This window comes from Rissa tridactyla, chromosome Z (genome assembly GCF_028500815.1).
Source record: "Rissa tridactyla isolate bRisTri1 chromosome Z, bRisTri1.patW.cur.20221130, whole genome shotgun sequence".
Lineage (NCBI taxonomy): Eukaryota > Metazoa > Chordata > Aves > Charadriiformes > Laridae > Rissa > Rissa tridactyla.
In genome coordinates, this window is record NC_071497.1 from 70,476,291 (window position 1) to 70,486,581 (window position 10,291).

The 10,291-nt window shown below is 41.8% G+C and overlaps 1 protein-coding gene across 1 annotated transcript; it reads right to left on the reverse strand.

Moving 5' to 3' along the window:
- Window positions 1-241: 241 nt before the first annotated feature.
- Window positions 242-5,117, reverse strand: MRPS30 (mitochondrial ribosomal protein S30). Its single transcript, XM_054186594.1, has 5 exons — window positions 4,393-5,117; window positions 4,002-4,147; window positions 2,845-2,947; window positions 2,151-2,327; window positions 242-711 (listed from the first exon to the last, which is right to left on the reverse strand). The coding sequence occupies exons 1-5, from the start codon at window positions 5,075-5,077 to the stop codon at window positions 443-445; spliced, it is 1,380 nt and encodes a 459-aa protein (XP_054042569.1). The 5' UTR covers window positions 5,078-5,117; the 3' UTR covers window positions 242-442.
- Window positions 5,118-10,291: the final 5,174 nt, after the last annotated feature.

The following is a 10,291-nucleotide window of genomic DNA, read 5'->3' on the forward strand; positions in this document are numbered from 1 at the left end:
GATCACTTTCTTTTTAGAATGAGTAAGCATTTAAGGCAACTAATTTCTTTTGAGGCACAAAATAAGAAAGTTTTCACTGGTCCTGAATAACAAGACAGTAGCTACCTAGTGACATAATCAGATGGTCATATGAATTCATACTTTGCTGTAACAGTTCAATATAGAGCTACGGCTAAAATAAAGTATTTACATGACTTTGAATTACTGCAATACACTTCTAACAGTAAATATACAAGAGACATTAAGGTATTCTAGAGATTTATTTTTCAGTGTACAGTATCATACATTTAAAATAAAGAAATAAGGCCCAAATATCATAAAACGTGTATATAGTGTTTGCTAGACAAATACTTGACTAAAACAAGGCATATTTTAGCCCATACTTTGTGGAGTTACAATGAAGTTCAGGCACATAAACAGGAATACTTTGTTACTTAATGATTTACAACTCTTTTGGCCTGTTTAACAGAAAACGAACCAACTGAAGCAAAACTTCATCATTAAAGCCTTTCACACTACCATCTTCCACAACATCATACAACGGCTTACTGTCTGTACCCCAACAGATATTCTTCCGAGGGTTATTTTGGATAGTTTCTGCAGTTAATGCTAAAGTATTTAGCTGGTAACAAAAGAAAGCGAAGTATTTTCCATCAGTCACTACTGCCTGCGATACAAAAGGACGGGTCACATCTGCTTCACTCCAGAATCCTACAAAACAGAGAAACAAAACTGGTTATACAGGACTTAAAATTCATATCAGCACAGAAATCTAAACCCTGATCCTGAAATACAGAAAAATACTGTGAATTGCAACAGCCACATATTAAGGGAAAAAGTCCTGTCTGCTTTAGCAGCACAAGCATTCTTCATACAGACTAACTAAAATGCAACCACCAATTAAGGGTACTTCCAAGATCAAGGACACAGAGGCATATTTGCATTTTGTACAGTGTTCCCTATTGTTGACTGATAAAAACCCCACAGTGATCAGCCAAAGTGACTTCTCAAAATTTCTGAACTTATTAATGTATACAAGTCCTACAAGTGATCTGAGGGGAAATGTCTTTTGACTATTCCACACTTCTCACAGCAGTGAACGTTTGTTTTATAACAGAAGCATGCTTACGTATGGATGAGCATAACTGACTATAGCAACCAGCCAGACAACACCAAGAACACTATGTCAGTAAGTATGAATGCTGCAAACAACCCCCGTTGAGCATTAATAGCCTTTCTGAAATATTTTCTTTACATATTTATGCATGCGTGCTAGCACACACGGTAATATTCTTAAAAGATACTTGCTATCATGTGCAATGAACATCACTAGAAACTGTTATAGACCAAAGAAAAAACTTCATTGATTTGAATCATGCTGTTCTTCTATCTCATAACATGTTTACAACTGTAACCAGCTTTGAAGCCAAGACTTACTTTGCTTCAATGTTTCATGTCCACAAAAAAAAGTAAAGCTTTCTAACATATCATTAAATAAGAAATTTGATGCAGAGCCAGCAATATACGTCATAGTCAAAGGATTTTTCTTCTGTCTTGTTTCACAAGTGAAACTACAAACCAACAGGTATCTCCCAGCAACACTAGGTAACAATTGCATTTACATGAATGAGCAAAAGACTGATCTGGTCTATCCATCCAGGTCTTCCCGGATTTTCAGACAAACACAGGCACAAAATCCTGAAGTAAGGCTGCTGACATTTTTCTTTCATAATCTGTAGTTCCATAGAATTGACATTTCTGAAACAAGGGCCTAAGCAACATAGCTGTTTCAGGAAAAAAAAGTAAATAAATAAACTGCTTGATATCTAACACCTTTCCCTGTAACAAATGTGGAATGAACACGTGAATACAGGATTGAGATTTCTGCACCAACTTAGTGTTATATATGAAAAAATATTTTTCTGTGTACTTAATTCTCCCTGGGTCGAAGTACTCAAAGACGAAGTCTCAACTAACTCCTTTGTGTAAGGTTTGCTTCATTCATTGGTTCAATTAAATATTCAAAGACCTACTTAAAGCATGGTCTTCAAAACAAAAAGCATGAGAAAAAGGTGGTGGCAAGAAAAGGTTAGAGAACTTTATAGTAGGCATTCATCACCAGTAAGATTTTATCAAGTTGATTGTCTCACCTTGATACATTGCTTGTGCTGCTGTCCAGGCAAAGAGACTTGCAATACCATTAGCTCGATAAACAACTTCAATCTGATCCTCAAGATTTGCTCTGACAAACCTTTCCCGTTTTAGTTTATCAGGAATAAGATGAAACTGGGTATGTCCATAACAGCATGGGTCTGCCACTTTTGATCCTGTGTTCCACCCCCCAAACAAAAAAAATTAAAAGTCAGTGACAAGAACGCTCCTTACTATGCATACAAACACATCTTTACTATCAGACTCCAAACAACACAAGGTTAAAATGCTGTAGATCTGTATTAATGTTGAGATACCTCCATTTCTGGATGAGACTGGAGGGCTCGCCCAATTCCAAAAGGCAGGAGTCCACATACTAAACTGTCTCTGAGGAGATATATCAAAATTCAACACCAGTTTCCTGCCAACGTTCTGTTCAACCCAACTCCTGCAAGCAAATCTGGAGAGAGTACCATATGCACAGGAGGATGGATGCTACTCCACACTGTCTAACTAACACGGAATCTCAGAGATTTAAATACTATTTATATAGTATAGTTATAGATAGAAATTTACAAATCTTTTTTTTCTGTTGATGGGAGGAGAAAGGTCAGGGGAGCACTGTTTCTTTAGGAGTTGTGGGGGTTTTTAAAGCAAAAAAGTAGTTAACATTTCATAACAAGAAACTCTTACCTATATATACCTTGTTTTCATACTGCTTTTTGAACAATGGCAGTTTGGATGGTTTGTGATCAATAACGGGAACATCTCCAAGATCTGACTCCAGCGGTACAAACTTGAAAGAAGAAAGAAAAGCCATCATGAAAGTCACATTTCTGACATCAGACCTCACATAGTATGCCACTTTCTGGTCAGACAGCAGAAGGTGCAAGTTTTGCTTACATACACCGTGTATATAACTTTAACTGAAATTCAGATTTTGCAACAGAACGTCTTATCTCGTGATGAGTGCTAGTACATGCATCTTATATTGATGTCCGAACTTTCTGCAATATACAAAAAACATTATGTCAAAAGGTGCTAACAAAGCCGCAAATTGCGACTCTCTTCAAAACCAGAATCTGCTTCTGTAGAAAATGTGCAAAAACACTTCTAGCAGCAGTCAATAAGCTAACTTGAACCAGCAGAGTTTACAAGTATTCAATGTTTTGCACTATGTAAAGTTTTTAATTGCCCTTACAGTTCTTCCAAAATGCCAAGGTTTGTAATATCTGATAGTACTAACCTGAGCAAATTATACAACTAAGTTAGCAAGAAATGTTCAGCATTTACAGAAAGTGGTGCACTGCTTTCTGTTTGTGGTGCAAACTGGGCAACAAACACCCTAACAGGCTATACATTTTATAAACCTACAAGAAAAAGATTAGAATATTGAATCAGCTTACAGAAAACTGAGCACTCAAGAAAACAACTGTTAAGCAGTACTGAGAGGTAACAGAGCTCACAATCAGATTATACATGCTCTCTGATACTCCATTCTTTTCTTCTCCATTTCTCTCATCTTATCGTCCTCCACTGAGGAGAGAGCATTCCACACCACTTTTTTTTTTCTTGCCTCCACTTACAAGCATAAAATAAGTTAAAACGTCCATTTATTTCAATGTAACAACATGCATTTTATCTAAAACACAAAGATGACCAACCTGAAGTTCAGAAGACTGCCTCAAGATCTACAAATCATTTACCACTACAAGGTAGTAAAGGTATTAAGACTTGAAAGATGCACAAATGTGCTACATGCCACATACTATTTACAGCATGGTTTCAGTGGCTGTGAGAAACATAAGTAAAAATACATGTGATTAACTTGCTGTTGAAAATATCCACACCTCTGGAAGTTGCTTTGGTACACGGATCTGGAGGTGCGGGTTATCATCTATCTGAAATCGCACAGGATCGACTCTACCCTTTCGATGTCCATGAACAACAACCTCCTCACCATGATGCCAGTAATAGTTAACTTCAGGTTTTAGATCTGAAACAGAACAGAAAGATAGACAGAAACAGAGATCACCCCTTTGCATTTAAAACCCTCACAACTCCTGCTCTGTAGCTGCACTAAGAAAGAAAAATCAAAAACCATGTCAGACGGCGGAGCTGAATTATTAGTGACGGTCAGAACAACTCAGGTTACACCAGGGACTCTCCTGCAGGGTTCACAGACCAGCCCCACCGCCCATGGGCTCCCACTTCCGTCTCCCTCCCACTCCCGTTCCGCACCAAGGGAGGAGGCAGCCAGCAGCGGGTTGCGACCGCAGAGAAAAGCAGCCAGGGTGGAGACGAGCTGCGTGAGGAACGGGCCGGGCGTGTGATCCTGATCGCGGTAGAGGAACGGCCGCTTCTTGTTCTGGTAGAAGCTCTCCTGCAGGAGGGCGTCGCAGGCGAGGGAGCGCAGCTGGCCCACGTCCAGATACGGCGCCGCTCCCGCGACCTCCGGGGTTTTCGCAGCCCCTGGTGCCGCCGTTGCCGGCTCCGGGGCCTTGGCGGCCTGAGGCGCCGCGCCCTCCGAGGCTTTCGCGGCCTCCGGCGCCACCGCTGCCGGGGCTCTCGCAGCTGCCGGCGCTGGTCTCGGGGGCAGCCCCGGCACGAAGACGGTCTTGGTGAAGCTCCGGTACCAGCGGTCGGCGTTGAGGGCGAAAGTCTGCGGGTAGACCATGTACTTGGGCCGCTGCAGCTTCCCGTAGAGCCGCAGCTTCTCCTCGATGGAGGCCGCCGCGTGCACCTGCTGGTTGAAGTGCTCCAGGCGCCGCCGCTTGGCCGCTTTGCTCTTCGCCGTGGAGGACGCCACGATGGGCGGGTAGAGGGAGTCGGACGGCGGCGGCGGCGGGGGGGGAGCGGCGGACTCCGTCTGCGAGAACCAGCGCCGGCCGTGCCACAGCAGCCGCCGGCCCCGGGACGCCGCCATTTCGCAGAGCCCCCAGATAGCGGAAGGACAGCGTTCAGCAAACCGGGAAACTCTATTGGCTGCTGGGAACCACGTGAACGAGCCACCTACCAATCGGCAAGCTTCCCCGAGAGAGGGCTGCCGGGACAGGAAGGGGCGGGGCCTTTTGGGAGGTGCGTTGCTGGGTCTCCCGTGCGCAGCGCGGCGCAGTCTCTACGCATGCGCAATAGCGCACTTGCCTGTGCGGGGACGGGAACTACAACTCCCAGGATGCACCGCGGGAGGCAGCCGGAAGTGTCAGGTCTCGCGCGGGCTCCTCTGGGCGTGGCGTGCCCAGGTTTTAGAGGGGAGCGCGGTGTTAGACGGGGCCGTTGTGCTGAGGAGGGAAGGAGCCTTCTCCTGCTCTTATTCGAGAAGACAGCGTTTTTGGACCGATTTTCTACATGCTCATCTTCAGGAGATAGTTACACCCCATCCCGGTTTGAAAGATCAGCTGCTCAATCTAAATGACAGGGATAAATTCTCTCTAAAATAAGTGAATAAGTAGAGTGAACCCGTTTTTGTGCTAAGAACTGCCCAGAACTCATACGCAACCTGTACAGAACCCTTTTCTTTATAGGGACAAAGGATTTTGTACAAACAAGAACTGTTGCAGAAATATAATTTATTGACAAAATCTGGAAGCTTATGCGTGCGTGACTCAGCCCGGAGCATGAGGAGTGTACTGGGCCTGGTTGCCTCTGCATCCGTCAAATCACAGGTGCAAGTCCCAGGCTGACCTGTTCACTTGTACTGTAGTAAAGACCGGTTTTCACATGGTAGTGTGTACCCACAGCACTGAGTGTAAACTGAAATAACAGCGTGTTTGAAGCTGCGAAAGCTGGCTGTAATAAAGGAATTCAATTCTGCTAAAATACGATCTGTTATGGCATTTGTTTATGAAACTGGAAATAAGCTAAAACTGGCATACAAACACCACAAGAAGTGCTACAGTTAACCGTGTTTTTATCTTTGAGATACTTGGAAAAACTGAGGGTACTTCTCTTTGGTGGGCAGGAGAAGGTTACTATTTATTATTCTTACAAGTTTCCTTCTTTCATTGTTTTTTAACTTGATCACTCGGAGTATTCTTGGGAGATGTCTTTTTTCTGTATTTCCATGACACTTCTATATTGTCTGAACTGTCTGAGGCATGCGGAGTGACCCAGGGTGAGAGAGGAACTTACGAGCAGAACTGGGACAGGGGACACGTTACATACATCCCAGATAATCTGCTCCCTTTCATTAACATCGGCTTAGTTTTCTGCTGAATTCATGGTCAGAGCTACAGTAGAATTTGGAGGAAGTTTTGGAATACCTGACAAAGCTTGGAACCCAGTGTTTGGGCTGAGGTTTTCAAAGAATGTAGAATATAAAAGCGTTGTCTTCTTTAAGAGGAAGTAATATAGAAATTAAAATATTGTTAATGCATAGGTAAACAAAGCTGTCCTTTAGTTAATGTTCATGACTTATTTTATAAAAGACAGATTTAAATGTTAAGTTGCAACTCAGTTAAGTATCGAGTATTTAAACTTTACATGTTTAATTCTGAATCCAGACATGTCTCTTCACCAGAAAGGTGAAGGGACAAGGCCTTAGATCAGATGACTGACTATTTAGGAAGCAACCTCCCCCCTTTTCCTCATCCCACATACTACCATCTCCAAGTGCATCTGGAAGCCTGTTTTTCACTTGATTGAAAAGACACTAGCCAAATATGGCCGAGGAAGAGCTATTGAATCTCTTCCCCTGTGATCGCAGCCAGCCATGTCATAAATTTACACAAACTGTTACAGAAAATCACTGTTACTCTTAGGCATTTTGCTGCTGCATGTCCCGTGTCAAAACTTGTTTCCTTTGGTGGTTGGAAATGTTCTTCTCATTTCATGCTTAAATGTATGGTCAATTTATACCTGTTTGTCATTGTGCCAACATTATCCTTTAGATAATTAGCTTTTTTTCTCTCCAATGCATGCCTTCTAAAATATTGATGGAGACCAGTCATATCACCTCTCAGTCCTCATTGATGGAGACTAAACAAGCTCTTCTCACACAGACAGGTCTCCATTTCCCTGATATCTTAACAGCCCTTTCTTTTATTTCCTCCGGTTTTGCATTTGTCTCAGGGATATGTGACCAGACTGTACCCATTATTTCATACACGGGACTGTATTACCTACACCAGGTTTACTAACATTTTACCACTGTTAAAAACCTTTTTCATCATGCTGTGAAATCAGAATTGCCTGCCTTATGGCCGTAAAACACCGTGAACAGCTTTTGTGTACAGTATTTTAAACCCTCAAGAAGTTCAATACAGAAACAGAATGTAAGTGGTGAAGTAAGGGAATGTTTAAAGCACCATTTTTATTTTCCCAACTTTAGTCAAAGGCTTTAAATGTTACCTGATACGGACTATAACATTAGATAAGAGGTGTCAGGAACTGGTGCTATGCTTTAACCTACACTTAAAATCCCTGAACTATCTACTGATGTTCCGGTAACAGGTCATATTTTATTTGCTTGATGTACATTGTAGTATCATTCGTTCTGATGTAGGAGCTGCAAGGCTTTGGATGAAAGGGCCCAATAGACAGTCTGGTTAAAAGTAATGACATGCTTTGCTGACAGCTCCGTCATAAGCTTTTGATAAAAATATGTTATCTAGCCATAGATCCATCGGTTCTAAAAAGCAAACCAACAGTTCAAAAATTATCTATTTTCCTTCTTTACTGAGATAATCCATGAGATCCAAATTACCCTAAATCTCTAAAGGCGGAGCATCTTTTTGTTGGTTAAATGAATGCTAAAAAAAGAGCCTTAGATTATTAGCCTCAAAATGAATCTCTAAAATTGAAACTAGAAAAAAACGCTGCATCTCAGTTCCAACCTGAAGGTCGTTGGAGAGGGTTAGTTTGAAGCCGAGAAGTAGTTCAGAAACTAGCTCAGTTCACCTTACTGGACCTACTTTGTAGGGAGGGATAACATAGAAATCATTCTGTTTCTGAAACTCAGAGATGAGACAAAGTACGTTAAAGGTACTCAGAGATGAGATTGCATAGATATTAATTACTGGGCAGGCTCAGTATCTCCTATAAACCAGTGTAGAAGTGCTTAAGTGCACACACTTCTTCAGTAACTTTCAGCAGAAGTGCAGACGCAGCCCAAGTGGGATCACAGGGATCATGTAACGGAGACATATCTTATCCAAGGCCCAGCAGGAGGAGGTATGAGGTCTCAGTCTGCTTCAGCTGGCCGTGGTATGGCTGCGCTGTGTCCCATGGGAGTCACTGCCAGATCTCCAGTCACTGAGAAAGGGTTCAACCCTTGCACCTGATAAGCAATTTCTTCCATACCTGTGCTGCAATGCTGGCACCATGCACCTTCTCAGAGACCTGCATCTTATTTTAGAAGGCAGAGAAAGCAGATAATAGTGAGATTGAAGCCCTTCAAATTTGGAAAGCTCATAAGGAAGCCACAAGCTAGCCATGGCTTTTTTTGAAGACTGAGTAACAAAAGATACTGTAGTTTAATTCCAGAGCAGTGATGGCAGGCCCTTGGCACATCTGAGAACATGCTGAGGATTGATGCTCTCCCATTCCAGTTCTCTTAGCACGTTAGTCAAAAGGTACACCAGAAAACAGGTTAGAAGTCAGTTCTGGAAAGTTCATAGTGAAAAGAGTCTCTAGAGCTGTGAAAAACAAAGTTACTAATCAATACTGGGTATTCCTCTTGTAGTAGTATCTCAAGACCTTGGAGGAAGACTGATGCTCCTTTGTACAAAACATCACGTCCTACACCTGCATAGTACTTCTTCATTTTGTAATGTACTTCTCGGTATGTTAGGTTGTAGAGAGGACCGACAGCTGACTCTTAGATTAGTTGTACAAGGCAGACAACATGCCTTTCAAATTATTATTCTGACCGACTCAGTTTTATTTTAAAATTTGTGCAGAAGCTGCAGTAAGCCAATGTCTCTCTTAATTTGGGGATAGATTTTGGACAGGGCATATCCCTTCTTGGTGCTCATCTTGGAGGATGAGAACCAGATTCCAACCAAACAGAAATATCTCTGGGTTTAACTAGTTAAGATTTACTTGTTTTCTTAGTGACAGTCCACAAAATAACTAGTGAGGACTCTGCCTGGCCTTCTCATGCCTATCTAAAGGTCTGACTAGTTCTGAAATCTGCCTTTTTGTTGCCAAGGTTAATAGACTAACTCAAAATATATGGGGTATTTAAAAACTGGAAGGAATAGATCTCTCCAGAAGACCTTTTCACTCTCTTATTGGCCCATCTGTCTTTATAAGAGACTTTAAAAATTCACTATTCTCCAGAGCAAGCATGGTATTGGATATGAATTGGAGAAGAAAACAGTGTCATACACATACTTACAGTGTCTGTCTCTGACTGACTTAATGGCTAAAGAGGGGGTGTCAGCTCCCTCCTGCCTGCTCCAGATGAGATTCCTGTGTTTACAGATGTCTTGTATTATGTACAGTCTACAGAATTTGCCAGCTTAGGTAACATCAGTGGGGCTGTATCCTCCATGTAAAATTCCACATAGTGCAATAGACACAGTCTTAACTGTTGAAAAGGTGGTCGTTATTTTATGACTTACATCTTTAGCTTATTTTAAAGCAGATCACGTGTTCAGCCACAGCTGCCAGATGGTAATTTAAAGCAACTCATAGTATAGATACATGCAGTAGGGAAAAGTCATTATCATCTTTACTAATTGAAATCAGTGGACAAAACCAAGTTTCTTACATGATTTCCAGATCTCTTTATAGGAATATAAAATGACAGGCTGAAGTCTTCCATTATGCATCCATCAAAATTAAAGCGCTTCTAGAACTACATAGCACCCCAAAGTGCGCCAATTAGAATTAGGTTTGTGTTATGTTTCAACCGCTATTTTAATGTAGTTTCTCAGACAAATTCCTTTTAGGCTAAAATTGCCTATGTTTGTCTATAGATCAAAGATCACACCACACCCTCCCCCCACACCATTTAAAGCAAAATCAAAGCACCTTTGTTGCAGGACTGTGTAAATGGGCAAAAAAGAGATGTGTTTCTGACCAAAGCTTCCCTTTAATTAGGAAAAAATGTTAAAACAATTAACTTCAAAGTTGGACCACTTTCTAGTTCTCATGTAAGAGCCGAGAGTCCAGATGAATTTAATGAAAGCCCCTC

Excerpts from the sequence above, each read along its gene's own strand:
- MRPS30 (XM_054186594.1), bottom strand. The coding sequence starts at position 5,077 with ATGGCGGCGTCCCGGGGCCGGCGGCTGCTGTGGCACGGCCGGCGCTGG. Across the intron at positions 2,328-2,844 it reads TGAAAACAAGGTATATATAG|GATCAAAAGTGGCAGACCCA; the intron begins GTAAGAGTTTCT and ends GGTGGAACACAG. Across the intron at positions 712-2,150 it reads AGCACAAGCAATGTATCAAG|GATTCTGGAGTGAAGCAGAT; the intron begins GTGAGACAATCA and ends TCTGTTTTGTAG.